Source organism: Glycine soja, chromosome 2, assembly GCF_004193775.1.
Source record: "Glycine soja cultivar W05 chromosome 2, ASM419377v2, whole genome shotgun sequence".
Classification (NCBI taxonomy): Eukaryota; Viridiplantae; Streptophyta; class Magnoliopsida; order Fabales; family Fabaceae; genus Glycine; species Glycine soja.
The window spans coordinates 48,747,686-48,769,582 of NC_041003.1; the positions used below are offsets into that span (position 1 = coordinate 48,747,686).

Below are 21,897 nucleotides of genomic sequence, written 5' to 3' on the forward strand. Positions count from 1 at the left end.
AAAATTTTAATCAGACATTTTTGTAATTTACCCAAAAATAATATCTTTACTTATAGTACTGATATGTCAATTTAGTTTTCATATTAGCACCTAAATTAACTAATTTAACAATGTTTCAAAAAAAAACAATTAATTTAACAATGAAGACTTAAAATGTTCATGTTGAATTTAATTAATGAAACAGTTAAACATTTTTGTAGAATAATATAAGTGTATATTTAAATTAAGTTTTTTTTTATATCAAAAGTACATCACCGTAATAACAATTTGTTTATGTTATCTATCCAAAAATGTTTTAATTAATCTTGCTAATATATAATAACAAATTATTATTTATAGTCAAGCTAATACTCAATCAAATTTAGTATTATCTTTGGTCTTTTATATAAGAAATAAATATAAGAAAGGGAAAAAGTTATGGATTTGAATTCTTTTTGTTAACAAGAATTAATAATATTAACGATTAAAATTTGTCATAAAAAAAATAAAAATATAAACAAATAAGTACTATGCTTTAAGATATAATAATTGCTAGTTATGCCGTTTATTTTGTCAAATGGATCTACTAAAGAGACACTTACTCATGATGTATTTATTGGTCTATTAATATTATAAGTCATATTTATTGGTGAAAAATATCTCTACAATTAGGTGTAACCATCATGAAATATAACTACTACTTAAAGTCAATTAATTCAAAATGTATTTTTGGAATATATAAAATTTAAATTTATGATATTAATTAAAATTAATTAACTAGTTTAACTATTTTTATTGGTGTTAATAAATTGATTATTTATTTCTTATATAAAGTACAAAAGGAGTATTTTATATGCCGTTCATAAGGTTATCCTTTAAATAAGGTGTGGATTGGCATAGACTGTGGTAAGAAACTCGGTACTAGCTAGACTTGATGTTTACTCCCATATGCACATATTAGTTACTAGTACAAGAATATCCATGTCCTCCTAATCCTAGAGGCACCAAATTCCTTCTACTTAGCCCTAGGAGCCAGTCAACAACAAAAGACTTGTCAAGGTTTTTCCTTCGAATAGTTTTCTTAGCCTTCTCACCAATTGCATGTGTCTTAAGAAGACACAAAATGCCAACATTATATTTTCCTTCAGAACACCTGTCCTTAGACTAAAAAGCTTTATACCTCATGTACCATTACAATTCCAATGAAGGACCTTCATTGAGAAAAAAATGGTTACTAGAGGGTTTTAAACAATAAAGGAAGACTGAATAATATAGTACTGTTAAGGGCTTAAGGTCATGTGCCTACCCTTGTGTCTCTGGAATAGGAGGTTGCATGCCTTACGACAAATGAGTTCTCTTGGGATAAGCTGGAAGTACCCTAATGACCATTCTTGAGTTTCCTTGCTTTAATGAAAGCCCTTGTCTTTGCATGGTAAACACCACGTGAGTGATAAGATTTTGGTCCAATTTCTTGTTCCCACTTTTTTGGCTTTCGCGGATCCATTTTGTTGCATGCAATACACCAATAGCTTGCTCGTTTTCCTTTCTCACACACATGCAAGACATCAATAGTTTTCCACCGCGTTTTGTTTTGATTTCAATGTGGCCCCATTTTAGTCGTTACCTTTGGATCATAATTTTTTTAACACCCAACTGTTACCTAAGTAATCCTTTCCACGTGGCATTTGGGGGATGCTCCTCTATGACTGTTTCAAACTTTACCCACCATATGTGAATTAATTGTTGAATTATTCTGGCTATTATTTGCCATGAATACAAAATTATTATAGCTATCATTTGCAAAAAAAAATGTTACATATTGTTTTCGATTCAATTTTGAATTTGGATCTAGTTCCCCATTTCGATATGTTTTTGTCAGGAACTGTTAGGGTCACGCGATCTGGTTTTCGAGGAACCAGGGCCTCCAGCAAGAAGAATAAGGAAGGGGAAGAAGACAACTAAAGAAGGAAGGTAACTCTGCTATTTTCATTCCTGATCCTTGCTTTTATTTACATCACTATATATAATACTCTAATAACAGAATTGATTCTAAGAGGATATTGCAATAACAGAATTGATCAAGTTATCCCCTGCTAAAGGGAAAGTTTTATCGGACTGCGGTAAGACCGGCGATTTTGTACGGAACAGAATGTTGGGCGGTCAAGAGCCAACATGAGAATAAAGTAGGTGTAGCGGAGATGAGGATGTTGCGGTGGATGTGTGGTAAGACTCGACAGGATAAAATTAGAAACGAAGCTATTAGAGAGAGGGTTGGAGTAGCGCCTATTGTAGAGAAGATGGTGGAAAATAGACTTAGGTGGTTTGGGCATGTAGAGAGAAGATCGGTAGACTCTGTAGTGAGGAGAGTAGACCAGATGGAGAGAAGACAAACAATTCGAGGCAGAGGAAGACCCAAAAAGACTATAAGAGAGGTTATAAAAAAGGATCTCAAAATTAATGGTTTGGATAGAAGTATGGTACTTGATAGAACATTATGGCGGAAGTTGATCCATGTAGCCGACCCCACCTAGTGGGATAAGACGTTGTTGTTGTTGTATCCCCTGCTAGCAGACCACGATCAAGCCAAGGATCTTCTAGAAGCCAATCAGTGCTAACATCACCCATCTTCCTAAAGCGTGTTGTGACTTTGCTATTGGACTTCCCTACTACCCGCACCTCCTGTTTTGCTGTTGTGCCTCCTGCTTCTACACTTGTTTGTTTGCTTGCACGTTCGTATCAGGAACTTTCACATCAATGGCTTTAAAAACTTCAACATTGATTTTTGTATGGCCCTTGGCGTCTTAGACACATTTTTACCCTTTTTAACTATCATCCATGGACTGTATAATCTCAACTTATCTCGAACGAATTGATTAGCCACAATTTACGACTAATTAATTTGTTTAGGGCTAACATCAGCATGACTTTCCTTTTCTCCACCTTTCACAGCTTTCATGTTAACTTTCTGTTGGTGATTATGCGTTGGGGCATTTAATTTGTTTGCTCAATCCCTAACGTTGCTTCACTTCGTTGTGATTGTTTATGAGCGTACTTGCCATAATTAAAACATATTGAGTGAAGCCCTTCGTATTTCAATTTGAGAATCTAACCCAAGACATGGATTCACGATACTAGCTTTCTTCCTAGGTCAATTTCAACACTACAGATTCTGGCAAAACGCCTCCCTCTGGAGTGTATTAAAGTTAATTCAATGGAAAGACTTGGAATGTATATATATAAACATCTATTTTTTGCACCTCATTTGCCAACATTGAGAAGAAATTAAGGTCCCCAACTTTGGACCACACATAACGATCCATTATCATCCATGGTCCTTCAAATAGGGCATGCCACTAATCCTCCTTTACCAAGAACTGAACTTGGCAGTAGTCTTGTGACATATCAATTAATAATGCGTAAAGTTCACATTTTAGCCCGTTCCTTGTGTAGCTTGTGTTCAATCATAATTAAAACTAACTTTCTTCCCAACACATCAACAATATGAGCATTCTTCCAGGGGTCACACCATTCTTCAATTTTTTCCTTCGAGATAGGAATTGTTGGACATAGTTCTAGCTTTGTAGCATCATTATTATTGTCATATAAACCTTGTAACATCTATCCTATGAGTGTTCCATATCCTCTTCTGACTTCTGAGCAGTGGAAGTTTGCCACAGTCTCTTTTTCAGCCTCTAACAAGGTATCAAATAGGACTTTGGAACCCTACATATTGTCTTTGTCTCCCTCAGTAATAACCTCATCCATCATAATCAAACCTTTCTTAGTTTTAACCTTTTCGGTACTACAGTTAAAAGAGTCTTCCTCTTCCTGCTTAGAACTCTTAGCAAGAACCTTAGCAGAGCTCTTCACCTCCCTCAGTCTTATGCCTTATCTTTATGGTCTGTTTGATTTGAGAAAAATAGGGTGGGTGAAAAAAGAAATTAAGTAAAAATTATGTGAGACTCGTACCTTTCATACTTTACTTTAATTCAAAAATCTATATTCTATTTTCATCTTCACCATTTTTATGTTTTCTATCAAACGGGACCTAATATATATAGTTTGTATTGATGTTTTCTTGGCTTTCTTCTCTTTTTTAGATGTTTTATATAACCATATTCATGGCATAATTAAGATAAAAATCATTCTAACCATTTGATCATATATATTCCTTTTTAATGTGATATGGCTATTCCTCTAAAAAATGTGATGTGGCTATTAAAATTTTTTAGCAACAGTGCAACACATATTAATCACTGAGAGGAGGCGACACAAAAGGAAGAAAATTCATTGGTTAAGTTAGGGGAAACTGATGACTAAACAAAAGAAGATTGGTGACCTTGGTTTTAGATATGTTTGAGCCTTATTCTGAATGGTTTGTGAACCGAAAACTGCAGATTCACTATGCTAGTTCAGATGAGCCATTCAGCTTGCAGCAGAATTTTGTTTCACCAATGTGATTTTTGAATTTCATTGCCTTCAGCTTGTGAATAACAGGAATAGTTCAAATACAAATCACAAAAGTTATTTTGCAGGAATTGTTGCTGATTGCAAGTATTTTAGTAATAGTGTCTTCGCACAAACAGGATTAGTCATGGGATTTTTTTTATTTTGGAACTAGAGTTATTCTTAACATTTAGTTTACTATTTACATATTTTCGTATCGTATAATATATTAATATATATAAAAAAAACAAGTTAAGTACAAAATTTAATTGATATAAAAGAACTATATATTACATGATACAAGAAAATATATATTAAAAATTTAAATAATAAAAATCCATATCTAAATATTATATATGAGTATTAATTTATTAATTTTAAAATATTTTAAGAACAAAAATTAAAAAAAAAGCATTAATAAAAGGTTCAAACTGATTTTCTTTATTTTTTTAAAAATAGATAATGTGAGCATTTAAAAATGTACTTCAAAATGTTAGTATAATTTTTTTTAATTGCATCAATCATCTTATGAGGTTACTTAACCCAATTTTACTTGAAATAAGTTATAATTCCCATTAAAATATAATCATGAAAGACAGTGAGATCTTCACTAAATAGGAGAAAGAAAAACATTCACGATAAACTTATCTACCATTATTAATGGTTGTTATTAAACAGAACTTTTATATTAGAATAGGAAGCCACACAAGTCATGAGGTGGGATATATTGCTGGAAAATCACATCCATATATAGACATACGTTGCACCAAACTAAGATGCCCAAAGAAACATGATATTCTAGTAAATGGGGCAATCAAACTCCCACCATGGCATAACAATTAGCAAGAAGACAACGACCACCACTCTCTATATGTATACCTATATTTTAGATATTGTTGGCCATATATTATTATTAGAGGCATCCTTTGCTTACCGTTAACAACGATACATGATCCAATCGAATACCCATTTAGAACCTCACGTAGACAATTTCAAGTCATGTAGGCCGAGACAACAGCTAATTGATAATGATGAATGTCAAGATGCTGTTGCCAATCTGGGACGCTACTAGTTCTTGTACAAGAGATTAACAGTAAAATTTTAAACCAGAAAACGTTACTCATCTCATCACAACATCAGTAAAAAAGAAAAAAAAAATAAGCACCAATTGCTACTCAAGGAATCAGGAGTTTATTAGTCATCAATTGCGTAGCGGCAGAAAAACAAAAAATGACATTTGAAACTACTCTTAAAGATAATGCCGTGAAAGGCAAATGTTTATTTGCAGAGCAGTTAGTTCAGCATCTTATTCGGTATAATCTATCAATTCACAGCTTTGTATTCTTTTCTGAATCAAAACAAGTACTGTGTAACTAATACATTCTTCCAACGATAGCAAATGGCAAGACTGTTAAATAGGAAAACGATGCAGTTCCCTAGTCTCAAGTTCAGGAGAACTCGTGAAGCCAAATGCTAATAATGGAGACATGGGAATGGAGAAGTGACCGTTGCCACATTGCCAGTTTAACTACTAAGTAATTGACATTTGATATATACCATAACTGATTCTGATCGAAAGCCGATGCAGGATAAAAGACTTGTTGATTTTGCCATTTCATTATTTCAAAGGCCTTAGAATTGATTTTCAAAACAGACCCAGAATTTAAAGAATTGATTTTGGCCTGTGGAATTGATCGGGTCTTTCGGATGGTGAGCCAGATCACAAAGAATTGATGACTATACTCACAATGCCTCCCACCTCATTCAGTTTGCATGAGCAACATCCACAAGATTTGGAACGTATCCATGCGATCTTAACAAAATAGTCAATCCCTGCAATGCCCTATATATACTATCTGTCTCAGGATGTCTCTCATCCAAGGAGTAGAACTCCACCACACTATCATTGCACCCAATAACACTACATCCCGGCACTTTCCTGAACCCGGTATCTCTCATCGCGACCTTCAACCGGGCAACATCTTGTGATCTTCCAAGATCCTTGTAAATGTTCGAGAGCATGACAAAGTTTCCGGGGTTATTGGGTTCAAGTTCAATGAGCCGCTGAAGTGCCAGCTCTGCCATTTCCACATTCTTGTACATCTACAGGCCCCAAGCAGTGCTGCCCAAATAACCACATCTGGCTCCATAGGCATCTTCCTCACGATATCCACAGCCTGGTTTATAAGACCAGCTCTTCCCAACAAATCCACCATGCATCCATAATGCTCAATCTGAGGCACAATCAAGTAATCATCAACCATTGATTGGAAATGCAAAAACCCGTTTCTCACCAACCCCATATGTGTGCAGGCCGACAAAATCCCAACAAAAGTAACACCGTCCGGCCTCTCTCCCGCCCTCTTCATCCCTTCAAACAAACTCAAAGCATCAGCCGCGTGGCCATGCATGGCAAGGCTGTTAATTATAGTGTTCCAAGTTATTATATCCTTCACATCCAAGCCATCAAACACATCAAGAGCTTTCTCTATAACCCCACATTTCGCATACATGTCAATCAAAGCATTTCCAACAAACAAGTTCCCCTTATACCCAATACTCTCCGCATAAACATGCACCCACTTACCTATCTCAAGGTCCCCCAATCTCGAACACGCGGACAAAACCGCCACAACGGTGTAATCATTAGGAACAACCACACCATCACTACCTTCTTTACCTTCACCTTCAACCAACACCAACATCCGTTTAAAACACTCCAAAGCCTCCTTAAATAGTCCATTCCGAACGTACCCTCCAATCAACCCATTCCAAGAATAAACATTCCTCCCTCCAATCAACCCATTCCAAGAATAAACATTCCTCGCAGGCATTTCCTCGAACACCTTCACGAACAATTCAACCTCGCCATTATTCGCGTAACCGCTCAACACGGTGTTCCATGACATCACGTCGCAGTCCGGCATTCTATCAAACAGCTCCCTCGCAGCCACCATGTCCCCCAACTCGATATACCCCGAAACGATCACGTTCCACAGCACCACGTCACACTGCGGCGCGAGGTCGAAGAGTCTCTGGGCGGAAACCATGTCGTGGCACGCCACGTGTGCTGCAACAACAGCTGTCCAAGCGAACACATTCTTGTCGCGCATTTCAGCAAACACCTTGTAAGCATCAGCAACGAACACTCCCCCTCTCAATGAATACATGTGAATCAACGTGCACCCACAAACGTGTTCGACTTAAAGCCGCGTTTGGCTACAACGCAATGAGCCTGTCGTCCTTCTTTCGCAGCGTTCGCAGTGGCACAAGACTTCACTACCATGGGGAACGTGAAGCAGTTGAGGGAAGCGCCAGCGCGGTGCACTCGCGCGAACAAAACGACGACGTCGAGGTGGCACTTGGCTTGGGCGTACCCTCGGAACATGGCGTTCCACGTGGCGCCGTTTGGTTGCGCCGTTTTGTCGAATTCCACCAAGGCGCGCGCATGCTGTGATGAAACTCGGGGTGACGTAATCGTTTCCCTCGAATCCGTGGGTCACTATCTGGGCTTGAATCTGGTGAAGCCGCACGCAGGTTCCGCATGTCCGTAACAGGGATATGAACTTGTCTTCCACCACTCAGTGCAGTGGCTTCACCGCTAGCTTCCCTATTTTGGTTTGCATGGTTGCATTTGTGGCCGTGGATACAGATCAACGGCTTGTGTAGCACCTGGGTTCTGGTGCGGTTCGACCCGACCTGACCCATGTATTTGTGATATGTGATTATCGTGTTCTTCCATTTGGATTTTCTTCTGGGCGCACCGCAACGTTTGAACATGGTATGGTATATATATAGAAGGAAACAAACGTTTGAATCTTCAACCGCTGGTTCTTTTCACATTTACCCTTCTCCTAAATGAGCCATTTTGATTACAAACAAAACATCCTTCACATGATTCCTAAAAAGAAGAATCCACTTATTGTTGTTAATAAAAAAAAATGTTAGCATGTTTATTCGAAAATCAAATTTCATCTCCCGGGTGACTATATCCAATTATCCACCTATCGTTTTTCAGGCAATGCAATTTAGGATAGAGTGCCAAGACAAGTCTACCAAAATATCTACAGAATCCAGACACAAACACACAATTGCTACCTGTCTCTGATCCTTGGAGAACAGTGCCACGCGTCATAGCAATCCCCCATCAGCACCCAGCTTCTCCACAGCAACTGTATCTCCTTTCTCTACATGAGCACTCAAAGCCATTACACCTAAAGCCAAAACCAACAATAGTAAGTAACCAACCAAATTCGTCACCATAAACAGCATAGAATTTGGCAATTGGAAAAGGTATCAGTACTATTCACTAACCTGAGCACCTCAGCACACTTCCTACTAACAATGACCTCCTTGGGAGGCGCATCGCCGTAATCGAACCCCAAACAAACACCACATAATCAAGTCCAGGAATCTCTAACTTGGAAAATGGAGCAGCATAAACCGCCACGCAGCTTTGAGGAAAATGGCAAGAGGGTGCGTAGCGCGTAGGTTAGCGCGGTGGAGATGCGAGAGAAGTAGTCGGCGCCGTAGGCTTTGAGGAAGTACTGGTGAACTTGAGGGTGTAGGAATGCGACATCGTTTGCTCACTGCTAACCAACAATTTCCTCCCTTTCTTCATTCAAAATACCACCGCCACTTAGAGCTTGTTTGATTCTCAGATGATAAAGAAAAAAAAGAGAAATAAGATGAAAATAAAAGTGATTTGATTGATCAGAAATAAATCACAATAGAATAGTTTTTCTTAATTAAAGTTAATTGTCAAATAATAAAATAAATATATCATTAAGTAAATGACTATTTTAACCCCGCTGATTTTCTTGACCAAACTAAGTACATGGATAAGTTATTGACCTTGATATATACTATATTGGATTTCTGTTTTCTTGAAATAGTTTTGAGTACTGACATTCTAATAACTGAAGTTGATGTCTTGATGTTCAAAGACGTCAATTCTCTGGGTCATGTGCCGTATACGAGAGTTAATTGAAACTATAGTCAAAGTTGGGCAATTCAAATTAATGATTGAAAGAAATGGAATCAAACAAGTATTTATCTCGTATTTATAGGATGAAAATGAATGGAAAGATGATATTTTTTTTAGTTTGTTGACTAAATATAACTGCCCTAACTTTAGGGCATAAAGAGTTGATTGAATAGTAGAGGTAAATTACAATTGTGAAAAATTCGTCAAAAACGGTGAGAAGGGTGATAAATATTGTGTTGTCATGTGTTCTTCTGTTCCAGTTAAGCTGCTAAGCTGATGTATATGTTGATAAATTTTCCATGTATATGTTCAAAACGCCAGTTAATAGCGGATTCATTTAAATACGTGATAAGAATAAGATAGAGTAAAAAAAAAAAAAAGACAGGCATTGATCGTGTTGTCTACACATACCTAAATAGAATGGCGATTTTCATAGTCCAAGCAAGATACAACGTGCTTTGACAAACGAGATCAGGTGATATTCATTATTAAATATTCATGTTGCAGATGTTTGATTCTCGATGAAGTTGGAGAATTAAGAACAAACCTACTCTACTGTTTGTCAAAGTGTGAGAACTTAGCATGTTTGTTAAAATTTATTACTCCTATATCACAATAAATATGTACTAGAAATGCACAATAAGTGAAAAGAGCGAATAGGGTTCGGCATGACAAATATATTTTTATCATAGTCAAAAAATAGATTGATATATATATATATATATATATATATATATATATATATATATATATATATATATATATATATATATATATATGTTAGTAGTATTTTTATAGAAAAAATTGTTAAAAAAATATATAATCTAGCCTGTACTATTAATACAACATTACAAAATTTAACCAAAAAAAATAAAAAATACAACACTACAATTAGTACAAGTAATCTACAACAATAATAATCAACATGAAGTGGAAAGTAATTGGGTTGGGTGTGAACATGGTTTTGGCTAAAGGTTTTGACAAACCACTAATATCAATGCATGTTACAAGTAAAAAATTAGAGAAGACAATGGTCGTACTGTTAGGTTTATTTTGTTTAGTTCTTCACGGAAAGTGTCACTATTCACTAGTGAAATGATTTCGTGCATATTTTTCTTTCATTAAGTTTTTTGACACTCAAACTCACACAAGTCATGTTAGCGCACATCGATCGGATATATATGAAAAAACTTGGAAGTTATACAACATAAATATTTTTTTCTGTATTCGGAGGGAGAAAGTATTATTAGAGATATAGATTACTAATTACTAGTATTACTAGCATTAGTTACTTTAATTAATTACTTTTGTAACTTATATAATAGTTTAGCGTTAATTATATAAAACTAAATATACTTATGTAAAAAATAGATTTTACTCATTTGAACATCATCCCAATATTAATTACTTTTTTTTCATTTTTTCTTTTTCTTCATTTTCTTTCTTCCAGCTTTCCATGAACTATAACAAATATCACGTAGAAGAAAGATTACAACATGCAAGAATGTATAAATGGAAGAGTTTATCACTTTTCAAAGTACCAAGTACTAACCTCTTTCCACCCCCGGAAAAGGAAAACAGACACTAATTTGATGTTGATTCTATGCACGCACGTAAGTTTGCATCAAATTTTGCACAATCACGTATTCACATGCTCCAACGAGACAACTGCCTCGGTGTGCAGCCACACGCATAGAAATATATATTTTTTCCGTATTTTTATCAATTCTAATTTCTAGACAACTAAAATTAGACACTCACCATCTACTACTCCTTGCTTTTACTTTTTTTTCTCCTTTCTTTCGTATCACATTAATTATTGCATGTGCATCTATATTTCCTTTAAAATTCTCTCTCTCTCTCTCTCATGATATGTTAGATAGACAACTTGTATAAAATAAAATTTGTAGAATATTTCTTTAAAAAATTTGTAGAATATTTTTTTCAAGTTGTGATAATAAAGATTTTAATAATTTAATGTTACACGAATTGATAATAATATAAAAAAGTTAATAGTATATTGAAATTAAACTATATTTTTACCTATCTTTCAACGGATCTTTTTGAGAGAAACTTATTGTTACTAGAAATATTTTATTTTTAAATAAATTTTAATCCCTTTAAAAACTGTAATTATTATTATATATCTCTTACTTTAACTTTTCCTACATCTACCCTCAATAAAATATATTCTTTGGTAACAATAAATTTTCATTAATTTTCTATTTATTTTTCCCTTGAACCTTTTAAATATCACATTTTTCATTTCATTATTTTTAAATAATCAAATAAAAAAATCATGATATTTAAAAGCATTGAATGATAAACTTGCAATTTTTAAAAGAATAAAACAAAAACTATAACTTAATACAAAATACTAACAAAAAAACAATAAAGAAGTCATTTAGTAAAAATCAATACTTAATTAAACTATTAACTTTTTAAATTGTTAGAATATTGTTGGCGCCAGGGTGGAGGGAGTGACCTGACAGGGGCGATGGTTACCTGGCCCCAATCTTTAAGTGAAATTAAATTTCCATAAAGAAAATTTTAGTCTTTCTAAAATATATGATAATTTTATCTATCTAATTTATAAACTTAATTTTTATATATTATCAATGTAAAATACTTGTATTGTAAATTAATTAAAAATTACTGTTTTATTATTATTATTTTTATCTATCTTATGTATTTTATTCCAACTGACCATCATAAGGTCAACCTTACTAGGTTATTAGAAATTACTATAAATACAATTTTTAAAGTAATTACTATTATAAAAATAGATAATTTTATCAGTAATTTATAATTGGATATAGTGTAAAAACATTTATATTATTAGTGTATTTAAATCAAATCTCTAGTTTATTGGTTTTCTCATGTATTACCTTTGTACTTCATATAGTTATGTATTTTTTTAATCATAAAAAATTTAGTTTATATCAATTGTTTTATATGTAAAAAAAAAAAAAACAACTTAGCTAAGTAATGGTTTTTTTTCTTCCTTTGGGCCCCTCCCCTAATTCGCTTCTAGTTGGCACATTATTACCTATCCTTTTAAAATACAAATTCAAACACTTTCCAGCTCGTAAGTGGGGCTCCCTTCAACAAATTCTTTAGCAATTGTTTTTCATTATTTAAGTCACAAAGGTGGATGTGTCTTTCTCGGTGTTCCGTTCAATATAGCAAGACGACTGGTTCAAAACTCTGACCAGCCACCAGAGACTCTTACCATTGGGTCCCTAACAAACACACAATGTCTTTGACTTTTTCCTAGTTGCAGCCTTGTGAGGCAAGACTAATAATATCTGTGACACAATCACAAGCCAATGAAGCAGAGAGGAAAATCCCATGTAACATCATCATTTGAGACTGAGGATTAAAACTCTTTTATTTATTTATTTTTAAGAATAGAAAAAAATATCAAAATTTATAACAACTCATTTATCCTATCCAATTAATTAAACACACTTTATTGGATCAATTGAGTTGTATCTCTTGATGTTTTTCTTAATGTATGTTTCACTCTTTTCCTTTTTTTTCAAAAATTACTTTTTAACACAACTTCATACTATTCAATAATAATTAATTTTTCATTCAAAATTTTTTAACTTTTAAAATCGGTTCTGAAAATTAGTATGAAATGAAAAGACACGGAAAAGATTGATGCACTGATGCACATCAGATACCTCTTAGGCCAAATCAAGTACACTGTATGTAGTCCTAACTCAGAAGGTGCAAATAGTTTGAAATTATGCTACAGTGCTACACGGTGATGATACATAGACTTCAAATAAGTATCCGTTTTCTTTAATTTTTAAACTAAGAATCGTTTTCGAAAATAAAAATCATACACAATCTCTTTCATTAGAAACTTTATAATTCATTTTAAGAGGTAACGAAATAGTAACACTTTATTGTGAATATAACCGCGTGGTCGGGCTCAACCTTTGACATTAGGCTTCCAAGTCTTTCTCATTGTTGTTACTAATAAAGTCACACCATTGAAAGCTCAGAGGCACACCACCTTACTTCTCAATCCTTCTTTCTTCCTTCTCTCACCGTCAAAAACAATTCCTCATCTGCCAAATCCAATGTTTTTGCCTCAAAACTCATAAGTTCACATTTTTTAAAATTTTCCATTTACTTTGCCTATCCTCATCTTCATTCATTTTCCTCTTGTTTTAAGGTTTTGCTTCTGATTGATTGATTGATTGCCTTTGAGAGAAACTTGTGAACTCAGTTCTTTCTTTCTTTCACCCTCTTGGGTAAGCTCAGAAACTTCCATAAAGAAACAGATTTTCTCCCTAAAATTCTGTTAGGTGTTTGATCTAGGATTTTCATTGGGTCCAGGAAGGAGGATATCATTGCTATGATTTTGAAGGTTTCTCTCATTGTGGTTCTCCTAGTGATATGCTCCTGTGTTGTGGAAGCCATTTCTAGGAATCACAATCAAAATCCCAACCACAACAATATCAACAAAAATGGATCTTCTCTGGCTGCAATAAAGTTTCCTGATTATCCAAGTTTCAATGATGTCTCTTCTTCAGGGGACGATTGCAGCTTCTCAAATTCTGAGCAACTCGGACATTCTGGACCTACCATGACATCGGGTGAAGAAACTGATGAAGAGAGTGAAGCTTTTCCAGCACAAAAACCACACCAGAATTTGGTGAAATTCCACTTGAAACACAGGTCAGGGAGCAAAGATGCTGAGCCGAAACAATCTGTGGTTGATTTCACACTAAGTGATTTGACCAGAATTCAGAACCTTCACAGAAGGGTCATAGAGAAGAAGAATCAAAACACCATTTCAAGGCTGCAGAAGTCACAGAAGGAGCAACCAAAGCAGTCCTACAAGCCGGTGGTTGCTGCTCCGGCAGCTTCACGGACAACAAGTCCAGTTTCGGGGCAGCTTGTGGCAACCTTGGAATCCGGGGTGAGTCTTGGCTCTGGAGAGTACTTCATGGATGTATTTGTGGGGACACCCCCTAAGCATTTTTCTCTGATACTTGATACTGGTAGTGACCTTAATTGGATTCAATGTGTTCCATGCATTGCATGTTTTGAGCAAAGTGGGCCATATTATGACCCCAAAGATTCTAGCTCTTTTAGGAATATAAGCTGTCATGATCCCCGGTGCCAATTGGTTTCAGCCCCCGATCCACCTAAGCCTTGCAAGGCTGAGAATCAGAGTTGTCCATACTTTTATTGGTATGGTGATGGTTCCAACACAACTGGGGATTTTGCATTGGAAACTTTCACTGTTAATCTCACCACTCCTAATGGGACTTCCGAGTTGAAGCATGTGGAGAATGTGATGTTTGGATGTGGTCATTGGAATAGAGGCCTATTTCATGGTGCTGCTGGTTTGTTAGGATTAGGGAAAGGACCATTGTCATTTGCTTCTCAGATGCAATCTCTCTATGGTCAATCCTTTTCCTATTGTCTTGTGGATAGGAATAGCAATGCAAGTGTTAGCAGCAAATTGATTTTTGGTGAGGACAAGGAGCTGCTCAGCCACCCCAATTTGAATTTCACTTCTTTTGGTGGTGGGAAAGATGGTTCAGTTGACACATTTTACTATGTCCAGATAAAGTCTGTTATGGTTGATGATGAGGTGCTGAAGATACCTGAGGAGACTTGGCATTTGTCTTCAGAAGGTGCTGGTGGTACCATAATTGATTCTGGCACCACATTAACATATTTTGCAGAGCCTGCTTATGAGATTATCAAGGAGGCTTTTGTGAGGAAAATTAAGGGCTATCAGCTTGTTGAAGGCCTTCCTCCTCTAAAGCCATGTTACAATGTGTCTGGAATTGAAAAGATGGAGCTACCTGACTTTGGAATCTTGTTTGCTGATGAAGCAGTGTGGAATTTTCCAGTGGAGAATTATTTTATCTGGATTGATCCTGAGGTTGTTTGTTTGGCTATTTTGGGGAATCCTCGATCTGCCCTTTCAATAATTGGAAACTATCAGCAGCAGAATTTCCACATACTGTATGATATGAAGAAATCCAGACTTGGCTATGCACCAATGAAGTGTGCTGATGTTTAACATTTTTCTTGGGGTTGAAAGGTGTCTACTGTATAGTCTCATAATTGTAAACATGGTGAGTCAGGGGTAGATTTTTTAGGTTTTCCCTTAGGTGGAAATTGGAAAGTGATATACACAAAAAAATAAAACAAGGTTCCAGGTAATTACAGAAAACTGGATCATTACAAACATAAACATTTGTTTTGTACACATTTTAACTGCTTCAATTTTTCATTTAATTTTAATATTTTGTTCTTTCTATTCTATATATGATGTTCTGTCTTACTATCATTCTGGACATGTTATTGTTTTTTATATTCTCAAAGGAAAATTGCTCCGTGTATATATTATACAAGAAATAAAGAAACTTGGCAATGAAGTTCTGTATCCCGAGTCTCTAAGTCAAGGGCAATAACAGTTCGTGGTTTGCTGCAACATTGATACTATTCTACTTTCTTGTAGACTACATCCTTTAAAATCCATACTTATTTTTTTTTTCTTTTAAAATATTTATAAATGAAAAAATAAATCAAATGGCACACGGACATGGTTGTTTCCCAGATGTCGCATCAATGTATTATTCAATGGCTTTTCTGTTAGGTACACTGCCAAATTTTTAAAAGAAAAAATGCATGGACTAAAGAATTGGTCAACTCTATTGTTGGCCTACGTACTTTGGCATTAATCTAAAGAATAATGCTACTTATACGTCAATTTTATATGATAAATTTTACAATTTACAAGAAAAGAGAAAAAGAGAGAAAAGTATTAGGGATCATAAATTCACAATCCTTTCTGTCTCTGCCAAGGATGTTTCTCTGTAACCAGAGTATTAAATAAGACAAGTTATGTGATAAAGAAAAACAAATTATAAAAAGTGTTATAAGCATTTATTGTAAGTGTGTTATTATTCTAATGTAGCTCTCTCTCTTTTTTTTTTAATTTGTTTTCTTCTTTTTCAAAGGGTTGTCTTTTTTATCTTTTTTGTTTTTTAACATTGTGAGACGTTTTTTCTTATTATGCCATTATAGTAAACGGTAATATTTATAAGAATTTTCAGTCTCCAAAGGAGGAAATAGATCCGCCAATATGGATTTAATAAGTTTCTCATAAGAAAAAAACATATATTTTATATTAAGCTTCTATTTAATAAGAATGACTACGAGTATTTGACTGTTGTCCTTTGCTGAATTGATCTGTATACTTGAACGTAAAATTTGCAGTTTGCCTATTTCCATAAAAAGTTTTGGTTACATTTTATTTGTTATTTTCATAATTCTGCATCAGCAACCAGTATGAACTATGAAGCCTATATTTAAGTTTTACAGAATAATCATCGTAGACTATTATTTAAGATTTATTTTCTTCCAAATTCCAAGCAACAGGACTATAGTTATTAGTTTATTCTGTTTTTGGTCCATATTCAAACCTAGGGTTGAGATATGAAGTGGATGTTATTTGTCAAGTTGAGAGCCGCGTTTTACCCTGAGCATATTGGTAGAGCGAGAGATCAATTAGGTGAAAGAATTTTCAATGAAAATTTATGTACATTGTTAATATAGATTTGCTTAAGGACTTTATTAGAGATTTAGAGTGGTCATAATATAACTGTAACAATTGTTGATGACAAAAAAAAGTGAGCGAATATATTAGTGTGTGTTTGAGTGAGCTATTTGCGAAAATATTTTTTTAATGAAGTTGATTTTACAAAATTACTTTGATGTCATGTGATTTTTTTTAGTGTTTTAAGTTTAAAAATAAGTTAGTAGTAAAACTTGGGTTGAATTTCTTGTTGATTCTTAAACTATTTGGGATTTTTAAGTAGATCTTTAAAAAATAAAATATTTTTGGTCTTAATCATGCAATTCTTTTAATTGAATCCTTAAGATGTTTAAAACTGTTATACATTATCAATTTTATGTCTGTACACTTTTTTAGTTCAAAGATTTTTTTTAGTTGTGATATACATACAACTCTTTTCATTGACAGATTCAAAAAAAAAAATTCAGCCAAGATAAAAAATAGTTTAATATTTTCTCAAACAAAAAAATATATAAATTTTATTAAAAATGATAAAAAAAATTAAAAAACAGTAAAATTTAAAACGATAAAAGTAGGTAAAATTGGTAACAATTTATTTTTCTTTTTGTCTTTTACAATTATTTACACTTATCTTATTAAAAAATCATCTTGGACAAGATCTATTTTTTTATGAGAATAAAAAAAAATATTTATTTGATATATTCAAGTAAAAAAATAGTTTGTGGGAACAATTATCCCCATTACCCTCCACATAGATCTGCCATTGACTCTCTCTGTGATATTATTTATTACATTTCACAGTTATTTATTCAATAACATATTTCACAATTCTTTCTCTTTCTCTATTGTATAATTTGTTGTACGAATTTTTGTACAAGTATGATTTCTCAATAAATAATAATGGATGGTGGATGTGACTCATGTGAGGTTGGGTGAGTCCACAAAATAAATTATAGGGGGAGGATTTAAAGTCCAGAGGAGGGAATAGCACCATCAAAAAAGATTTTGTAAGTTTCTCATAAAAAAATTATATTTAGCTTCTATTAAGGTTTAATATGACCTTCATAGTAACTTATTTAGTAACATATGAAGCACATTGTTTGGTTTGGATACTTTTTTAAAAAGAGATAGTTTTTTTTTTAGAAATCCTTTATAGAAATTTTGTAAAAGATATGGTTTTATTTTTAAGATAAGCTGAACTTAAAATGACTTCTAATTGGCATAGTACATAAAATAAACGGTCAATCTCACAATGATATTTGTAAATTTAACTTGTGAAAAATATTGGATTGATTTTAGATTATAATTTTGTCTCCAATTTCTAAGGATATTGATACATATGCTCCTAGAGACTAAAAAAAAATGCTTGAAATGGTTTGATGAAAGAAAGTAAAAAAAGAAAAAGGTTTACTGTTGAGAGTGTTAGTCAATAGTGAAAATGGGCCTGGGGCTTATAGTTGGGCCCAGCCAAGGAAGGCACCGGTCCATTAGGGTTTTAGTTTATCATTATGATCCGTTGTTGGTTACTTCTTGGTCGTGTAACAGGAATTGACGGAGGCATTCGAAATCGGTGAAGATGGTTGCTATGAGGGTGAGTAATGTTAATGGTATTTGTGTTTGATTTTGTTTGGAGAGTGAGTTTGTGGATTTTAACGTGTGATTGTGATTATGGTTGAAGCAGTTTCATCAGTACCAGGTGGTGGGAAGGGCTCTTCCTACCGAATCCGATGAGCATCCTAAGATCTACCGCATGAAACTCTGGGCAACTAACGAGGTCCGTGCCAAATCCAAGTTCTGGTATGCTTTCTTCTTCTTCTTCTTCTTTTTTCAAATGTTTTTTATTCGTATTCGTACTGATTCAATAATATTTTTTTTATGATTTGTTCTATTCTGGAGACAAGACGGTTGTTCACTTTATTGTTATTATTATTGATAATTTTAATTTTTACAGGTATTTTTTGAGAAAATTGAAGAAGGTTAAGAAAAGCAATGGGCAAGTGCTAGCCATAAATGAGGTGTGCACTTCTCAATTTCACGAGTATTTTTTTTTTTGTCTCAGGAATATCAATTATTACACTAAAATGAATTAATTTTGAGCGTTAGTTACTTGTTAAAATGATTACAATTAGGCTAGATTTTTACACTGAAGAATTCTAGAGGTTTTTTTTTTTTATAAATATTATACTGCTGAGCTTAACTTGTGCATTTGGATCATCCTGAGAGGGGGAAAATAAATTTGTTAAAGTTATGTAGACATTTGAAGAAGGGAAGGTAAAATGCTATGCAGTCATGTAGAGACCCTGTTAGGTGTGGATTTGACCACGGGAAGTCATTTATGCTTAACTATCTGTTGGGTAGATCACATTATTTCTCCTTTTCCGTTTTTTTTTATTAACTATGGAAGCAAATAGTTTTCTTGTCAATTTTTGCCACGGGTATGACAGAATCTAGTGATGCACAGTTAGGATAAATGGAGTGTACTCGAGTCATATGGTGCATTATTTTTTATTAACAACCCAACATTAGCAGTGGCACACATAGGAAATGGTGAATGAGGTGAAAGGAATTGAAGCTTGGACTTTTGGTGAATTATGGTCTTGTGAAAGCACCTTTAGGAAAGAAATACTAGAACAAATATTTGTATTCTAGGTTCCAATTGCAGTCTTATTGGACAATGAACATGGAGGTTTGATTTTTTGTGCTGATTGCAGATTTTTGAGAGGAATCCTACCAAGATTAAGAATTATGGAATTTGGCTGCGGTATCAGAGTCGTACTGGGTATCACAATATGTACAAGGAATACCGAGATACTACTCTGAACGGTGCAGTTGAGCATATGTACACCGAAATGGCGTCTCGACATAGGGTGAGGCATCCATGCATCCAGATAATCAAGACTGCCACCATCCCAGCTAAGCTGTGCAAAAGGGAGAGCACCAAGCAGTTCCACAATTCTAAAATCAAGTTCCCATTGGTGTTCAAGAAGGTTAGGCCCCCAACTAGGAAGCTGAAGACAACATACAAGGCATCCAGGCCAAACCTGTTTATGTGATTCAGTTAATGGGATTTCCCTGTTTCTTGATTCATTTAAATAGGAAGAGCTTTAGAGGTGATCATGTAGTGACAAACTTTGTTTCCCTGAAGATTTTGTTTTTGAAAGATGGTGTTTTATTTAATTTTATATTTTTGCAGAGTTGTCTATTTTACTTATTCCGATGTATTTGATCAAGGTTGCTTTTGAATTTAGTGATTACTTTTTTTGTTTCGATTCTGGGTTTATCACTTGTTAGTTGATATTTTCTCTCTGATTTTTGGTAATAAATATTTTCCAACAAGCATGGCCAATGAAGGACAAAGAATGTATACAACCTTGAGTGTTTTTTGTGTTGTTTTTAAATCAATATGATCAAAACTGATTTATAAAAATATAAAGGTCAAATATAATTTTTGTCTTCTTATTCTTCTTTTTTTTTTAATTTGTATTTTTTAGTCTTATTATTTTTTAATTAAAATGTTTTATTTTTATCTTTAAAAAAATTACAATTTTAATTTTTTATTTTTTAAATGTGATATCTCTCACTTTTAAAATATAATTAGGGGACCCTGTGCTTTCGAAATCAGAGTCGAGATTGAAGTACTGATTTTGATCAAAGTAACGGTGGACAAAATGGTTGTCATTCAACTGCGCTTCTTTCTCTCTTTTTTCAGTTTTGTTGATCACGTTTTAATCGTTTGGGACATGTGTCCTTCCCAATTATGCTTTGCTTTGTTAGTAAGCAGATGCAAATTTAAATGGACTTCTGATTTTACTTTTTTTTTTTTTTACTTTTGTATCTTTTTAAATAAATCTTTTTCACTTTGTTATCCTGTATCCAAATTTAAATTTTCAAATTTTTAAGTTTAAATTTATAAAAGTTTAAGAAATAGTATTTGGGACGAGTTAAATATAAAAATAAAAAATAAAATTGGAAAGTTGATAAAAAAGAATATATATTCTTTAAAGATGTTATCATTCAATAGTAGAAACTCAAATTTATAATAGGCTAAACACAACTTTCTGAAAAGGTTTGATTTGATATGGGTTTGATATAGTTAGATCGTAGGTGTTAAGTGATTTGGCCTATTTTTACCTCTAACCAAGAGTTAACTTGAGCAACTAGTAAATTTTAAAATTTATAATTTTATTTTAAAAGCACCGTAAAATTTTGAAAAAAAAATGTTATATTGTAAATTTGTGTGATGAAAAGAGAATTGGATAGCAAACATAAGTTTACCTTTGTTTTGTCTCAGAAGAGCTTTGTTTAAGAAATGGATGCTTGTTACTTGTTAAGTGAGAGCTGACTTTAAGTCAGCATGAAGATATACTAAATTAATTTGCGCGCTCTTGCAAATCCTATTTAAACAGGTTTACCTTCAACACTTTTTCATCGAGTTTCATTCCTATTTATGGAATCGACATTTAAGATCTTGTTAAGATATAAAAAATTATAACTTTTTATAATTTGGTATAAGTTTTTAATATAACAATCATTGTTTACAATTTTGTATAATGAGTTAAACTCCTTGGTAACCAAACTGAACATGCATGATATACGTGATCATTCAATCCAGCATATTCGAATATTTTAGTTTTCACATATGCACATCCTCTGTTTAAATATACCTAGATTCATCACAAAGTGTAGATTCCTGTCAATGTCGTAGAGAGTAAAACAAAGACTTGTCTAGCATGAAAAGAGCCAATCTCATAATAAAAGTTCTGCATAATGTATAGACAATTTCATTAATTGACCTTTCAAATTGATCATCCAAGAGCAAGATGAAGATGCTAGCAAGACTGTTGAGTCTCTTTTGGTCAAGTCAATGCCAGTAACTGGATTAGCAGAAACCACTCTCAGGCACTCA

General features: G+C 33.7%; 1 protein-coding gene and 1 pseudogene across 1 annotated transcript; one reads left to right on the plus strand and one right to left on the minus strand.

Moving 5' to 3' along the window:
- Positions 1–5,593: 5,593 nt before the first annotated feature.
- LOC114377007 lies at positions 5,594–8,167 on the minus strand (annotated as a pseudogene).
- A 5,182-nt stretch (positions 8,168–13,349) lies between these two features.
- On the plus strand, positions 13,350–20,260 carry LOC114377014 (aspartyl protease family protein 2-like). The gene is made up of 6 exons (XM_028335382.1): positions 13,350–15,468; positions 17,012–17,045; positions 18,549–18,582; positions 18,673–18,788; positions 18,943–19,006; positions 19,703–20,260. The coding sequence occupies exons 1-6, from the start codon at positions 13,785–13,787 to the stop codon at positions 20,042–20,044; spliced, it is 2,274 nt and encodes a 757-aa protein (XP_028191183.1). The 5' UTR covers positions 13,350–13,784; the 3' UTR covers positions 20,045–20,260.
- Positions 20,261–21,897: the final 1,637 nt, after the last annotated feature.

What these genes read in the sequence shown, in the direction of transcription:
- LOC114377014 (XM_028335382.1), top strand. Translation starts at nt 13,785, where the DNA reads ATGATTTTGAAGGTTTCTCTCATTGTGGTTCTCCTAGTGATATGCTCC. An exon ending in TTTATTAGAGATTTAGAGTG is followed by an intron (nt 17,046 to 18,548) that starts GTCATAATATAA and finishes GAATTGACGGAG; the next exon opens with GCATTCGAAATCGGTGAAGA. An exon ending in CGTGCCAAATCCAAGTTCTG is followed by an intron (nt 18,789 to 18,942) that starts GTATGCTTTCTT and finishes TAATTTTTACAG; the next exon opens with GTATTTTTTGAGAAAATTGA.